The sequence below is a fragment of the Streptopelia decaocto genome, assembly GCF_964273445.1.
Source record: "Streptopelia decaocto genome assembly, chromosome: 1".
Taxonomy (NCBI): domain Eukaryota; kingdom Metazoa; phylum Chordata; class Aves; order Columbiformes; family Columbidae; genus Streptopelia; species Streptopelia decaocto.
Window position 1 is genome coordinate 105,988,289 of NC_138663.1, and position 17,385 is coordinate 106,005,673.

The following is a 17,385-nucleotide window of genomic DNA, read 5'->3' on the forward strand; positions in this document are numbered from 1 at the left end:
AGTTGCTCACCCTTCTCACACCTCCTGCCTCTGGTGCAAATTTTGAGGACAAGGTTTTGGAAGTTTTTGTACTTACTTATCACTTTTCCTTACAATCCCCCATAAAGAGGATCAGTTTTGTTTAGCTGCAAAAGGTTATTACAACAGGAAATATTCAGGAAGGAGGACGTCAGATCAATGATGTTATAACACAGAAGGAGAGGGACTGCCTACCCTTTGTTTCTGTTTTTGCCATTTTTCTTACCAATATTTGAAAAAAACTACATGACAAAATATTTTAAAATTAATTCTCAGCTATTATGCAGAAGCCTCAATCAGTACGTTACCATTTAAAGAGGAATGGCAGGATATAATCTTCAGGTTAAAGTGAAAACTCAAAAAAAATGTCAATGGACAGCAGTATGTTATTTTGATCCCATACAGAAGTGGTTTATCACTTTTACAAAGACATCATGATCAAAAGATGGGAGGCAGAAAAAAAAAAGAAGGTTAATAACTGAGCCCATCTGAGCCTTTTTATCTAAGAACTAGAGAAATATCTTCTCTTGGCTTTTTTATTTTAAACCACTGCCCCTTTTCCAAAAATCATTAATTCTTTATCAGTTGCAGTAGCAATGCTAGTGTTTTCTACAGAATGTCATGCAGAGAGACACACACACTGCATTCAGAGATCTGCATCAGAAATTGGAATCACTAGAGCAAAAAAGAAAACTAAATGATCTCAGCAGGGAGAGCAGAGAGGAAGAATATGAAGATGGTTCAAAAGATATCTGATAAATTCTTTTCTGTGCTAGAATTTTAAACCAGCCGAGATTCTTCACTGCTTTAAGTAATAAATTCTGATTTTATGTCACTGAGGAAAACCAAATCAAAACATTTTAATAAACATTATTTCAGTTTCATGGACAGTAAACAAAACAGTAAGAAAATTCTTGCCCTTTTATGGAAACACTCATCTTCAAAAGCTACCTTCTTGATAGCTAGTGCTTTATCGCCTGACAGCCAGAGTCCCAGATATGTTAGCACAGGTAGATGACTATTCTGTGAGATCAGACAAAAGTCGAGAGACAAGAAAAAAACCTTTGGAAAGTGTTTTTGATGTACCAGCAGTAGTAGAGTATTTATAGTTGTGGTGATGTGTGTTTGCAGTTTCCACAGAAATACCCACACATCTCTGGGACAAAAAAAAAAAAAAATATAAAAAATTAATGTTTAATGCATGTCAATATTCAGCTATGTTTAATGCTACCATACAGAGTTGCTCTGCCATACATCTCCCAGTGGACTTTACCTCCTCCTCTTTAAGCTTTTGTCTCCGTTTTTCTTCAACAGCTGCTCTCTTCTGCTCCTCTCTCAGCCTCTGCTCCTCCAGCCTTCTCCATCGCTCCTCGATTTGCTTTTCATATTGAAGTTTTGCTCTTCTCTCCTTCTCCAGTATCTGCTGTTCCCTAGCAGCTTAGGCAGAGAAAAAGTTGCGTTTTATTTTCTGCAAGTTTTTTTCCTGCTTTAAAATGATTAGATAACATGAAATGATAGAGTAAAACAACAAATACAAGTATATAGGTTTTTAATCCACTCAGATCAAAAATATAGCGCACGCAAGTGCTGGAATGATTAGCAAATCTAAGTGATTTACTCAGTAAATAAACAGGTAAGACCTTTGTGCACAAGGTGACAGTTTGTGCCCCTTACCTATGTAAAAACAGTATAGAGAAGAGTTAAAAGCTCTTTTGTTTATGTTTCAAATCCCTCTATAGCATAAAGCCAAATTGTTTTTTTAAGACATAACAAATGTTCCTAATAGGTTTTAAAGTGAATCAGTTATACATGCTGAAGCAAAAGCCCTTGGAATTTCTTTAAACTTGCTTCTCATTATGGGGCTGCCTCCAAAATAAATACATGAAAAAAACACAAACATATGCTAAGTTTTCTATTAAGTTTTGAAAATAACACTATTCTGTTCATAATTTGGCACTACATTGTTATCCACTTCTGCCTCTTTGCATGAAAAAAAAATTACTTTTATTATTGAGGGCTTGCCCAGTTGTTTATTCCAACTGGAGTTTCAATCTTCATGACACGTTAGCTTGTTGTTACAGAAATTCAGACTGCAACACTACACAAAGGACTGTTGCTTCAGGTTTATATACGGTAACAAGTTGCAGAAGTCACTGTGACAAATCACAAGGAAAAAATCCTCTTTTCATGCAAGTGTATGCCATAAAAAGGCAGGAAAGAGGAGTTCAATAAGCATGCCTGTACACACACAAGCCTGTAATGTCACATACCAACACACGTACAGCCAATATCAAAGAAGGAATTTTCTCACAGTTGCCAGGCTAAGAACTTGAAAGTTAGGGAGGGCCAGAATTAACATTGTTTATATAAGAGCTAGTCCTTCATCCTGCTCACCTATTCACCTTCAGTCTGCTTTTCCAGTTCCTGTTTCCTTGGACAGCAAATATTTGCTCTTCTAACTCTCTCTCAGCATCCTCCCATCAGTCCTATGCTCTTGCCCAGTCATCTCAAGTCCCTCTTCTCAGATCAGCCTTTTCCCCACAGCTCCTGCTCTCAGGTTCAACCACAGCTGTGACCTTCAGTCCCTTCCAGCCCCACTCCATCCTCAAGTCCCAGGTTTAAAGCCAGAGTGAACCCCAACACCAGATCCTTCTCCAACAGTTGCATTTCTTTTCCTCGAATACTGGATCTTCCCAAGATACTTCTTCCTCACATCCAACCTGCTTTACAGATGACCTTCTACCTTATTCTTTTTTTAAAAAATGGTTGATGTTGTCTTCCCCTTTTGCTTTATGGGAACTTGTTGTTTCTTCCTCCACCCCACAGAAAAGGGCAGTAAGAGAGGGGTGTTGGTGTTGCAGGTGAGCCTGGACTTGTAAGCATGAAGAACGAGACTTGTCAACACAAAGAATTACCTCAGAGACAGTGGAAGACAAGTGACCAGTCACTAACTGTTGAAGACTACTAGCCATGTCAGTTAGAGCAGGTGAAAACAGCATGCTGGAGTTGATAAATAATAAAAATAAAGTGAAGTGTCCAGAGATTATGCTAAGATTACCTTTTGAGTAAGTAGGTGAAACCTGCGATTGATTCTGGACAGAGAAGCAAACCATTCTGTCATCACAGACATACATACAATTTTTGCTCCTTAATTTAGATACTAAACCACTGATTACTGAGTTTGGGCTTTGATTAAAAGGTTATTCTGTATTGCTGCAAAGTACCTGCTGGCTGCATAAAGGTCAGTTCTTCTGGGGAACTTGTTGCTTTTTTCTAAACTTCAACAAAAATTTGCCAAACAGCTGCTGTAGCCAAAACCCAGAGCTTCCCATTCTAGAAATGGTCATAACCCTAAAAAAGTATGTTTCCAAAAAGCACATATGGTATCTGGAGACAAGAACTGGAGCCAACAACTTTCAAATGCCCTGGAGCAATCACTCCCAGATTCTCGAGCTTTCAGTTTTCCTCTCATCTGCTCTTCTGCTTTGTAATTCCAAGTCCTTTCCAATCTACTCATCATGTCACTTCCTTGGGAACCAGCAAAGAAAGGATAACCAAGACAAAAGAAGAGAGAGTCTGGACTGAGTAGAGCTGGAAGAGATGTAAGCTGGTGCATGCTCCACATAGACAGAACCTCTAGGGAGATTAAACACCAGCAAATTTTCACAGGAAGTACCAAAAAGAATCTTGCTCACCACACTCACAGTACTAAACAGTGTCAACTGTCTGGTCTCAAGCCTCAGGTTCTGTCAAGAAGTGGTCAACAATTTATTTATTGCAAGAAAAACAGCGTTCCCTATGATTCTTTTCCCAGGTGTCCACACTGGTTTAGTTCTAATTTCCTCAAAATATATGCCTAACTTACATTTTACAAAATCATAGGACACTAAAAATTCCTTCTGACAAGTATTGTCAGGGAACCTTAAGAAACAGTGCTGCTGGCATTTCTTGTTACTACACTGAGGAAAAATGAAATTACCTGTTCAACATTTTATATACATATATGTACATATAGAAAGTCCAACACAACATCGAAAAGTTTATTTCATTCATATATATGTATATGCATATATATAAATTAACTGAATATACGGATACTCTCTCTCTCTCTATGTATATATATAAACAAACTTGCAAAATTTCCTCAACCTTTCCCTGTAGGTATTTGGAAGTATCAGTAGATTGAAAACAACTGTTATTAAAACTCAAAAATCAATGCTTATGTCATTCAGGAAATGAATCAATTTATTTCATTCTCTTGAAAGATTAATAATTTTAAAACTTACAGGAAAGTGTCTGCTTTATGCCATACTTAACAACTGTATAATATCTTTTAATATGGCTAAAATTTAATAGACTAAAATTGAGGCTGTTTCACCAGATTATCCTTCATATCACTTTGGGTATTACTCAAGGCTTATTCGGTATTTTTACAAATTGGAATCCCAGCAGTCAATATCTTACATATAAACTTGTATTCAAAAGTACATACACCAAAGAAGAAAGTCAGCTTTTAACTACAGAATCTTAAATACTCAAATGGAAATCAAAGACGACATCAATTAATTTGTTTTTTATAATTTAATTTAGAAGTAGTAATACAAGCAAAAGACTAGGAACACACTGAACGACAAATTTAAAATTCAGAACAGAAAAAAAATGTTGTGTTAGTAACTTAAGCTTATTAACACATATACATAAATAATACATACACCTCCTGCAATCTTACCAAGGTATTTCTCCCTTTCTTCTCTTCTCTCCTTTGCCAGTCTTTGTCTTTCATCTGTTTTCAGAAATCCATCAATGGCTGAAATCAGAGAGAGAGGAAAAAAAAAAAAGGTCTCAGTAAAACTAAAGTATCTAAAAGAACTAAAAAAAGCCACCGAAAATAAGTCGTAACTACTGCATTTAACAACTCCAACAACAAAAATGATTTTGCAGTTGTATGCAGGTGGGTTAACAAGCTGGGATTCAGATCCATCTTGAGCAGAGTCTCCTACCTACTGCTGGACTCCAAGCACAGTTCTTCAATGTAAATGCCTGACTCCTCTTCTCAGCGCAAACAAGCATGCTGCCAGTGCTTGTCTTAGAACTTGAAGTTTTCTTGGGGAAAACCATAAGGATGCAATTAACACGTACTCATATTTGTTAATAACCACATCTTTGAAGTTTTTGGCTAAAAAAAAGGCAAAGGTAGTTCGGGAAAGCAGTAAAAGTCATACGCAGTGCTCTTACAGTTTAATGCTATATGGAGTCCCAGCCTTTGTTATTTATGGCTTAACACAGCCCCAGAGCTCCCCTTGCCCACAGGAAACCACCAGCACCAGCTCATCTCGGCAACCAGCAATTAGTGCTGGATGAGGCCAGGGAGGCAGCAGCCCTCCTGCCCTCTTTTCCAGGTAGGAAACACTTTGTTTCCTCCTTGAGTTGCTACCTAAATGCAGGTTACTTGTTTGGGAGGAGGTTGCCTAAGGATGTTTTGTACCTGTATCCAGACATTGCAGTTTTGTATGGCGTGAGCCAGCAAAAAGCGCAATTCAAGCAGGCAGGCAGAGCATGACATAGGAGGTGCCTTGGGGTCACCTGCCTGCGTTCCTGGGAAGGAGCAGGCAGCCAGACCTTGGCAGGTTCTTCCATGGACCCTCTGCAATAGCACAGGTAAGCCCACCAGCCTGTGCTCTCTTGGCAGGCTTCAGCCAGTGACTCGATGGACCAGCTAGAGGACAGTATCCTTTTAAAACAGCTGATGGGGCCTGCAGCACCTTTGTTTTTCTATTTGCTTTCAGGATCTCCTGGGGTCTTGGCAGTGCTGCAGTGCAAATAGGCACAGTGTCTCACAGCACAGTTTACACCCTTTGCAATCATTATTTGGGCTCCCTACTGAGTCACTGAATTACAATTAAGTCCCCCTCCCTTTTGCTCTAAGAACTGCATTTGTTAATTTCATCAGATAAATATGAGTGGAAAAGTTACTTAGATTGTAACCCCACTGTCTTCCTGAGAAGCCACATTTACAGGCTCTTCTCCAAAGGCATCCTGTGTGCGCAAGCAAGGATGTTGCATAGCAAGTGCCTTTCTGTAAAATGCACTGTTCTGTAGGAAGGCTGAAAACCAGCCTTGGTGGTCCCAGGCGAAAAATGCAGGTCTCAGCTGTCCCCCATTAGAATAACAGCTTGCTTTCTCCCCAGGCAGCACCTTCAAACACCATCTCTAATCCTCCTCTGCACACAGAGACTACCTTACAGCAGCCAGGCCTCTGGAAAATTGCAATTATATCTCCCCAGCTGGTTAATTACCACTAGAATTTGTGGGTCAAATACATATCTACTTATGACCAAAGAGTCATCCTACTTCCAACCTAGTCCACTTGTTTGCTTGGCTGCCATTTATTGTCAGAGTTGACAAGCAGGGAGAAGAGACAACGAGTAAAGCTCAGAAAAGCAACCACAGCCAAGTTTCACAACTACTTTGAAGGGGTCTGCAATAAGCAGCCAAGAAGGGGAATCCTGTTGTCACAGCATAGTTAAATTACAGCTCCAATGGAAAGTTTTTCAGTAATCTGAAAGTCAAAACAGCATAAAACCTACAATTTAGGCTAGAAGCAGCAGAGGAGGTGAAATCAAGACTGGATCAAAAACCCAAAGAGGGAAGACTGAGCTTGAGAGCAAGTGGAGGCTAAAAAAAGGGAAAGAGGTGAGTAGAGGCAGGAACTAAGGTCTTCTGCTGCAAGGGATGTAACTCAGATGGAGATGTGGAACCTGAAGTATGGAAACTAGGATGGGGATAAACTGTAGAGATGGAGAGAAGGACAGCAAGATAGTCCATGCCCATGGATTATGTTCACAAAATCCTGCACTGACTCATCACTCTCCTTTCAGCAACCACCTGTGAAACCCACTGACAAAAATACATCCCATTATGCTTGTCAATAAAATTACAGCACACTTGTCTCTACTTTGATTGCTTCATGAATGCAACTGTCAGAAGCAGATCTGAAAGCTCAGGACTTGCTCACAACTGCCACAGCTATCCAAAGTTGCTGAACAATTTTTCAGGTTGGCTTTCTCAAGGATTTGGATCTCAGCCCCACTCAGGTAATATTAAAAGAAGATCTAGGATGTAATGCCAGACACTTCAGAAATGAAGATGTATCAGAACTGAAGCAGTCTGTACAATCCTTACTTTGCTTCCTTTTACATATATATTATGCATTTTTTCCTTTTAGGTTCCTTTGCTTATTCAGTGCATAAGATGAACGTCCTCAAGTGGTGAACCAAGTGATTAGTGCTTCTTGCTCCATTTCCTTCTGAAACTGGAAAGCAGACAGAACAATAATCTGAAGTCTTGAAGAACAGCAGTCCAGACTTGGTTATATCACAGATGAAACAACAAATACATGGGATTGCTGCTCATTACATGCATAACACACCACTGTGCAAAAAACTGGGGAGGAAAATAATTCGCAATTTAGTAAGTACAGGCATCAAATGCATATGCATGCAGCAAGGGCAGCACTAAAATAGTACAGACATCCTCAATAATAGCATTTCTTAATGCAAGTACTTGGCTTCATGAGTCAGCATGCCTGCCAAAAATCAGAAATTTGCTTGCCTTCAGAAAGTAAATACAGCTTTGAAGGACTACTTGCTGGGTAATAACGTGTGCCTTTGGATTATTTTTAAGGCTAAAATTAGTGTATTTACTGCACATCTTCATGCATTAAATAGGCATAGGTTACCTGCGGCAAGAAATTTGATAACGGGAATTCAAACTCTGTTTGGTAAAGCAGACTGCAAACAGCAAGCCAGCACAAGTAACTCTACCATGAAAACAACGTAACGCCCTCCCTGTTTCCTAACACAAACTGCCTGCAGAGGGCAGAACAAGGTTTGCATAAAAAAGAAAACACCTCAGCAAAAAAGCTTTCACTGTCATTAGCAACCTCAGGTTCATATTCTGTATACTCAGCTTTATCCTGAGCTTTTCTCATATTTACAGCTAAGCCTCTGATCCCTCAAGCTAGAAAGGCATATAGCAGCAAACGACATGTTTAAGAGTCAGGACGTAAATGCAGGCTGATTGTGCCCTCTGCCAACCAGAGTAACAAATACAAAGAGACACTGGCAGAAAATTCTCTAACAACCCTTTATTCCTAGACCTGCAAAATAATAAGGAAACTGCCCAAGCAACAACATTGAAGATTTTATTGTAAGGAACGACACACACACAAATCCCTGCTACTTCTAATCCATCTCCCAGTTGTTCCCAAAAACTCCTTTTCCAAAGGGTCCCCTCTCTGAAAGGCACATGTTTAACTGCTGGGCTAATTCCTTGAGACTGTGCCTTATTTTTTTGACTGAAGAGGGCCAGTTGCTCCTCTGGGATTTTGTTACAACAAGAATTTCTAAAGAAAAATACCATAGCTTAAAACCAGTTAAAAAGACGGCAGCAGTACCGCAGCAGTGATATATACTAGCTAATATACTATCTAATGCTGCAGGATGCTTTCAATAATGTTCCTTTGAAGTAAATATTCACAGAAGTAAAAACTGACATGTGAATTGCTGCTTCAACCTTTTTTGATGAGCAAGGTAAACCTATGCAGAGTGACAAAACTGTGCCACAACACGTCCACACGCACTCTGCTCTGCTCCATGTGCCACTTGTGTAAGCCTCTTGGTGGTTGCTCAAGGCAGGGAGGAAGGCTGTCCTGTCCCAATGAGACACAAGGCAAGCTCTAGCTTTTCAAATCTGTATCCTGTTTCTAATTGAGAAAACAACCACGGGAGCAGCACAATCTGGCTACTGGCAGCAGAGAGTACATTTCAGAGGGACAAGCCAGCTGCTTATACACCTCCTCTCCTGAAATTTGCACCCAAGTAACTGCCAGCAGGTAGGGCTTCCATTTTCGGTGGTGTTGGTTTTTGGTTTTGGTCCTATTTTGTTATTGAACCCATATACAGTTCTGTCCTCTATAACATCTCATGGCATTTGGTTTCACAATGTATTTATATATAGCAGACAAAGCCCTTGATAGCAGGCACCCCAACACAGAAGGAAAGTCAGCTGGGGATCTGAGCCCAGCTCTACGTAACAGTTTTCAACATACCTAGAACTTTGGCCATCCAACATGACCACGTTCGACACATTTAGACTTTCACTGATTCAAAATGACACCATACAAGTTTTTTAGACCTTTGACACAGTACGTGTCATCTACAGTGACACTGCTGTGTTGGTGGAACTTCTGATTTGGATGCAGTTCTGCCAAAGGGTGACGTTGCCAGGGGTGTGGAGATGTGGTCTATATAGCAGCTCAGCACAAGATGTCCCTGCACTTACACCCACTGTTCTGCTGGCAAACTCTGTTGTTTCAAATCTCATCATCTCAGTCTATAAAAATCAAGGTTTTGCTCCCTAAAAACCTGCTTTCTCTCCCTTGAGACTGTTCTTTGAAACAATGAAGAACAATCTTTTCCACCTGCCACTGCTTCCCTCTGGGTACTGAATGAAAAAGTATTATGTTCTAAGTTTTCAGTTACTGACTATACTCCGACAGGGGAAAAAAAAGGTATGAAACTATGCATGTGACTGTACCGGGATGACACTTTCTATTAGTAAAGTGCACTTTTTCTACATTTTAATTATTCTACATCACTGAGGGCCTTTCAGATAAACACACAAGCAACACAAGGGCTTTGCAGTTCAGTAAGTTTTAGTGGATTGTCCTCCTTTTTGATAACTGTATTTTTTAAAGTTTTCTTTATTTAAAAAAAACAAACAAAACAAAACAAAAAAAAACAACCCACCACTGTTTATTGTATTGCACTCAAAAATCTAAATACAAAGAATCAGAATTCTTCTACTTTCAGCTACTCAGTTTTATTTTTATGTTGGCCACACCGGATTTCAAATATAACTAGAAAAAAGGGACATTTTCCATTACGTCTAGTAGGAATACCACGATGGCTATCTATTGTTATAAAGATGTTAAGTAGATGAAATCATTAAAGGCAGACTCAGCTGCCAAACACCATGACATTTCAAGCACCCCAGGGTAATTGTCTGAGAAGTGGCCTGGCTGACAGGCCAGGGAAGCTGTCAGGGACCTGCACGCTCAGGTCTAACAGCTGGGACACAAAGTGTCACCAAGTGTCTGCTTCATGTTCATGATCCCCACCCTGGATTTTCAAATTATTCCTTTGAATCAAGAAGTTCAGCTGTGTACCATAGTTACACAAAGATTAGAGTAGCAAAATATGTCTTGCTGGTATGTTTACTTAAGATGGAAATCAGCTCCAAAATGCTGGCCAAATAACTTTACAATGATTCATAAAGTACATACAGGTCACTTAGTGATCACGTATAGCAACAAAAATGCCGTAATTACTGCGTGGGGAGGAAAATCTTGCTAAAATGTAAAAAGTGGATCTTTTCAGTCCTGCATGAGCCCATGACACCTCATCAGCTCCATGGGATGGCTTTGCGTATAAACACTGTGTGCAGCCCTAACAGTGACCCACGGAGACTCCAGCATCAGGCTGACACAGCAAATGCCTCTCAAGATCACACAGAGTACTGATAAGATACATTAGCAAAATGTTTTTACTCATGAAAACACCAGATAACTAATAACACTAGATTAATAATTAACTGAACAGGTCGCTACCACATGGTAAACACGCAGAAAGCAGCAGCACTATGTCAATGTGTGTTCTACACTGCCGTTTTATTCTTGTGCTTCTATAACCTCTCAGGCAGAAAGCAGTCTGGAGGCTGAACCAGACTTTGCCAGTGTCTTCCTCCCAGTTTTAACACACACAAACGTTTCTAGCTGTGTATTTCAAACTACAGCGGACCCCGGACGCATCTGGAATCTGTAGGTAGATCTCCCTCCCCTTCTAGTCTATCCCTTCAGCTTCTTACTGCAGGTAATTACAAAAATTGCGCAAAAAGGGAGGTGAATGGTAGAGATTGAGCCATAACTTAACCATAGGTTGTTTTATTTTTACTTCATTTTTTTTCAGAATGAACCCTGCATCACTCATGTTCATGAAGACAGAAGTTTAAATATAGCATTTCTAAGTTCAGCAGTTACTTTAAAAGCCTCTCTATTCTTACCTTTGTCAATACAGATGCCAGATAATCCTTTCAAAATTATTACAGTTGAAAAATTTTGTCTTCAAAAAGAAAGGTCTCTATATAGGTGAATATGTATTTTGCACGAAGAGAACTTTTATGCAAGTAGATAAAAAAACCTCAATATTAATCTTGTGTTCTGTAACCTTTACTGTTCATGAATAGTAATTTTAATAGCAGAAGCCGGTAAACACACAAATTCCAATTCATTTTGTGTTTATTGTATGACTGCAGATAACTTCACATGAAGCTTAAGTGAAAAACTATTCTCAAAGACTTTTAGAAGAACTGAAAAGTTCATCTTTGTAGCACACACACAAACACGCACCTGTGGAGTTTACTAACTATCAAATTGTGGACACGTATGTCAGATTTGACACACTACTGAACAAAGCCTGTATAGAGACACTTAGAGATGGTAAATACGGATAAAAGACAGACCTGCCTCGCCATCTTACTCCAAGGAAGTATGTCATATTCCCTTGCTTTCTCTGCACTTATAACACTTTCCAAGACTCTTGACTCACACAGGGGAGGGAGAAAGGAAGGAAAAAAGGTGTCCTTTTGCTTATTGCACATCTTTCATCCCGCAATGGGATTATTCCTCTTCCAGAAGACAAACTGGCAACCACTGTTAATAGCCTCCTGTAAGGTGTTAATATAAAATAAAATGTTCATACTTGTAAACATGTGCAGAGCCTTAGCTAACAGTTCTTAAGTGCTCTAACACTAGCTTCAAAACAGCTGCTGCTCTGGTACCCATCCACTAGAGGGAAGCTCATGCATGCATACAAAGAAAAATAAATAATTTGAAGGACAAATGAAACAGCCTCCTGATATTTAAGCCAGAGCAAATTCTATTCAAAACATTTCTTGGTGGTAACACAGAATCCTTGAGCGTGGAAAGTTTTCAGAAGTTATTTGCCATTCTAAAGGCAAAAGACTTAAGTCTCCTGCATGAGCGGTTGGACTTGATGCTCTTAAGGGTCTCTTCCAACTAAAATGATTCCATGATTCTATGAATCGAAGCAGGCACAGCTCTACCGCTGGCTCCAAAGCAACCTGGCAGGTAGGGACCCAACCAGGTATTGGTGCCACTCCTACCCTCATGCAAGCCTCTAGAGCTTTATCTTTTGCAGAATATCAGCAGAAGCAGAATTTAGCATCAAGATATTTATATAAAAAAGTAAAAAGTTGACTAAAAATTGTGAAATTTGATCAAAGAATTAGAAAAAAGGCCTGAAGAGTCTCATTGATTTGTAATTGTCGTTACCGAAATGTCTAGTCATTTTCCTAACTACAACTAATTTAAGTTACACATTTGCTCTATGATTTAAGTTTATGGACAATTTCCAGAGGTGTTTTATTAAAAAAAGACACCGCACATTATCAGAATCACAGCTATGGATGATTTTTAAGACTTATCCTTTAAAACAGCCTAAAGAAGGGGTTCTGGGGGGGCTCAGGGTTTTTTTTGCAGGGGTTAAGAGGGTTTTGGTAGGCTTAGGGTTTGGAGATTTTACTGTCTTCCCCCCCTGCCAACTTGCTTTAAAATTTTTTTTTTTCTAGTAAATGTAGAAATTCTCAGTGTAAAAGACAGACAATCAAATTTGCAGGTGCACTTAAGATGTATGAAAATTATGGCTTTTGAAATTGATTGGGTCACAACTTCAATTATATTATCAGAAAGAGCCCTCAAGAATATTAACCCAAAATAATAACATAGCCCTTTCCCCCTTCAGATACCTAAGTACATGAGATTTATAATGAGAGTGGAACAAGAGAAGCATAACCCAAAAGGTATTCATGACACTATCTTGATCATGGATTCTTTCTACACACACACTCTGTGTCCAAGGAAAGCCATCCTTTTCAAACCTGCTCCCTGAGCAAGTAAACAATCCTAAAATTCTCTGCAGGGAGGGGAGTGCAGGAATCAAATCAGCAACTTTCTGAAAGACTACGAATTCTGGAATGAATAAAAAAAGAGAATAAACAAAACCAAACACTGCTTCTAAATCAATTAGCACTTTGAAGCTAAATGGAAATAGGCTCACTAAGGAGTAATAGCTGGCACTAGCTGGAAATTAAATACTAAACCAACACACAAACAAGAAAGATATATTTTTTTTTCCAGTACAGAAATATTTTTTTCTGTCATTTGCTCACTGCACTTATCTGCTGAATTAGCAATTGTCCCAACATGTATTTAGGATTTATGCATTTACTAACTTGCACAGACTAGTTTCACTGACTTCAGTATAACAACTTTGTTAATACAGAAAAGATGGAAATACCTTGTTAGCATCAGGAAGCCCTTGAATGCCCCACCCAAGTCTGAAAAGAGGTCCCATCTATCACTCACATGCTATCATAATAAATGGAAGACGTGTTTTTTGGAAGGAGAGTCTCTATAAATGCTGCCTGCCTAGTTCACCTTGTGACATTTGCAAGAAAAAGCCTCACTGTAGGACAGTAAGCCTCAAATCATAGTTATTTTGCCCAAATTATCTACAGGAAATGTTTTAGGATCACATACATTTGTTTGGCCATCTCAGTGAACTCAACCTAAACAACCTCATTTTAGGAATATACACATCAAAATGAAATAAATTAATTTTCTTTCCAAAATCTTTTGTCACCAAAATTAACTAGAAGCAATAGCTTTGTGTCTATACTGTTGCCTAGCACACTTCAATTCCTCCTTAAAAGTGCTTCTGGACTTGCAATATACATTTATGTATCAACATATGCTGATGTTACAAATTTATTACTAGGTTTTAGATACCCAGAGCTCAGTGAAAACCAGCATTTCACTAAGAGATTTGGATATTTTTAGCATCAGTAAATGAGATGGAAGCTCTAAGTATCCATTTCTCCCACCTCCAGCTAGCTCATAATCCCCAAACGCACATTAAAACCCACTTTCAATTCAAGTTAATTTGCTTTGCCGGTGTATGGCACTGAACAGTGATCTTTCGCTTTGGTAGTTTTACAATTTTCGCTGCCATGTTGCACTCCTAAATGGCAGCTGAAGTGCATGAAAACATCAGAAGTGGAGGGAAAGCACAAAACTGCTTTTCCAGATCCAGGTGGCAAGAGCTTTTGTGGATGCCTCCACAGCCTCTGCAGTCTTGCACAGCCCCCGTGTGGGCAAGGAGATGACCTGCAGCTGAGGTGCACCATTCCTCTCCTTTTACTGTGCCTTTTTTTTCACTGGCAACAATGACTCACTCAAACCCTTGCAGCCACACCTGATACTATAATTTAAGACAAAGGGGGGCAGGAGCCCGTATTTGTAAATATGATTGTCTGAAGAGAACAGACAGCTTACCTGACAGGAGAACTCAAAGAGCGTACTGGGCAGAGCTCCTGTCTCCATGCTCGGGCTCTTGGTTGTCACTGGCCTTGCCACCCCAGCAATGCTGCCCTCAGCAGTGGGCAGGCACGCTGCCTCCAGCCTGCAGCCCACCGTGCCACCCCTTGGTAAAATTCTGCTTCACAGCAAAGAGGAAAGTTGGGATGATTCCCCCACCGTGGCAGTAGCACGGAGCGTGTGTCAAGCAGCCCAGCTCATGGCAGTGAGGTGCGCTGCTCAAGTCCATTATAGAATAATTTTGGTTGGACCATTAAGATCATCAAGTCCAAGCATAACCTAACTCTGGCACTAAACCATGTCCCCAAGAGCCTCATCTATACACCTTTGAAACACCTCCAGGGAAGGTGATTCCACCATTCTACTGCCAGAGCTCCTTTTGTACAAAAATAAACTTTGACAGCACTGGTACTGAGCAGCTGCAAACCTCTAATTTCAGGTAACTTCAGTGGTCACAGGACAGCGTTTTGGGGGAAGTCCCCCAGACTCCATACATCATGCCTGCCTGTGAGGCCCCTTACAGATGGGCCAATTAGTAGAGACAAAAAGAAGCCCTATAATCAAACTCTTAACCTCTGTGTCAAAGTACCCATACAGAATCATGACATGGCAAAACTACAGCTTACTTCTAAACCAACTTTTGCCAGGAAGCGTTCTTCTGGAATTTTGAGTAAAAATGAAGATTTGTCAGTATATTCTTATTAATTGTCATTAAAAAAAAATAGAGGATAATCACTGAAGAAATTATAAAACAAGGTTACTATCTACAAATAAGGGGATCACACTGGTGAGACAGAGGCTTGGTGAATGAGCATTTCAGAAGTAGCAATTTGTACACTGTAGCACTGACCTTAAACAATCTACTGCACATTTATGTACAGGAATGGCTCTGCAGAGTCCTTTCACTAATTTTTTTCTTTCAAGTCTAATTTAATAGAAACTGCAATATAGATATCTGAGCTTTGGGATTTGCTCCAAGTTGTAGAAAAAGTATATTTAGAGAATCAAGAAAACATTCGTGGCTTCTAACAACGCCTACAGACACGCAAAGTGTTGCCAGCATGCTATTTATTTCAACAATATGTCTACATTGTTTTCCCAGACAGTACAAGTAACTTTTTAACGCTGCCTTCATTTTTCACTATACGCTGCTCTGCATCATGAAGTCACTGATGACTGAAGATTTCGAGAAGACTTTAGGGTGTTTCTGTTCTTTGTGGTGATCAAAGTGAACATAGAGCATTTACCAAAAGAAGAATCCATTTACAATTTTATATATATATCTTTCAAAAAAAAAAAAAAAGGCGTTGATGACTTACTGACATGGCATTCACCCAGCAATGACTAACTTAAATAACCTCCACTTCACTCTGCCCCTACCTAGTGCACCACTGAAACAGCGTATTATTCTACACAGAAGCAGCCGCCAAATACCAAATGTAGAAAGCACCTTTTCCCTGTGATTGGTCAAAAAGCTTCAAAAAAGAAGCAAAGCTGATTAATCCAGAGCAAACATGATCAAGTGAACTTCATCCTCTGTGGACTTGACTATGATTAGGAGTCAGAGTTAAAATGTTGCTTTTACTGTGCTTCACACTAATAATATTTCCCATGGATTTGTTTATGGGAAAGGAAGAGCAGCCATCAATTACAAAAACCAAAACAATTTATTCTAGGAATGTGCATAGTAAACCCTCATAGGAAAGAAAAGCTTTTACAATTAAATGCCTGTCTTTAACCTTTTTTCTTGCATTTTAGTAGGTATACTATGCCAAGTACTTCATATTAATAATGTTATGTATGGACATATAGTTTTAAGTATGTTTCTGGTCAGTTTACCAAATTGTATTCCATACAGCTTCTGCTTTGGATGCCCCGGTTGGCTCCTAGATACAATTCTTAACAAATAATACAATTTAGTAACAGCATCTGAGTATTTATCCTTTTAAATCCAGAATGTGAAGTTCTCCCTGTGTCACTTATGCAGTTATTTGATCTCGTCTGAGCATCTAATCCTTCTAGGTCTTCCATCAAAAGCCTAACATGCCCTTGTCGCAACTTCTGCCTAGTTTTCTACCTGTCCTTTATCTGTGAACTTCTGACTCTCAAGGAGCATCAAACATGAAGGTTTCGGTGCATGCGGTTCCACCTGCAAGACACTGCTGGGACCTTGCTGCACCAAAGAGAACAAAAATATTCTATTTGCATACATCCTTTTGTACATAACAAATGCATTTTTGTATGATCATTTATAATGATTTTTCCTGATCCAACTATTTAATATCAGCCACTGTGCATGGAAAAATGTTAATTGTCTCTGTTCAAAACCAAACCAACCCCAAAGGACAAGGCTCCAAAAGCAAGAACCTCATTCAACTCTTACCCCTGAACTATGTTAAAGGTTCTGAATTAGTCAGGGCTTCTAAATACCTAGGAAATAGCCCAAAGTAGAGATTGTCTTAACACTGACACAGGCAACCTAATTTATCCGTGAGGCTGGTGCAGCCTGTTGAAGGAATCCAAGGGGACACTGAGACGTCACAGCTCTGACACTGAGACCCACTGGGTATCTCACCCACCTTGCCTGAACCCTGCCTCATTCTGACAATGTTTGCATTTTGTGGAAACAGACAGGATGGAATTAGATCAATTAAGTTAGTACTCAGAAGAGGATTTTTCAAGGGCATGGGACAGTATCTAGATGGACTGATACCGAAATAAAGCAAATCATTTCTGTACCCCTTGAAAGCGTTACAGGAACCTATGTTCTTAAGTAGTATTTAATTGGATTTGCAGTACTTCAAAAAGTGTCACAAAGATTAAGTCTGCCATTTGACCACTGCAAAACATAA

General features: G+C 39.5%; 2 protein-coding genes across 2 annotated transcripts in view; one reads left to right on the forward strand and one right to left on the reverse strand.

Annotated features, from left to right (window-relative positions):
- MAP7D2 (MAP7 domain containing 2) overlaps nucleotides 1-17,385 on the reverse strand; it is a gene marked incomplete at its 5' end in the record, with an annotated part of 87,514 nt that overhangs the window by 34,748 nt on the left and 35,381 nt on the right. The window contains 2 exons of the mRNA XM_082057246.1: nucleotides 1,292-1,455; nucleotides 4,748-4,825. Coding sequence (XP_081913372.1) covers nucleotides 1,292-1,455; nucleotides 4,748-4,825 — 242 coding nt within the window. The remainder of the gene's footprint in view (nucleotides 1-1,291; nucleotides 1,456-4,747; nucleotides 4,826-17,385) is intronic.
- The window catches only part of LOC309441946 (uncharacterized protein), a 555,153-nt gene that overhangs the window by 17,319 nt on the left and 520,449 nt on the right, over nucleotides 1-17,385 (forward strand). The window lies entirely within an intron of this gene.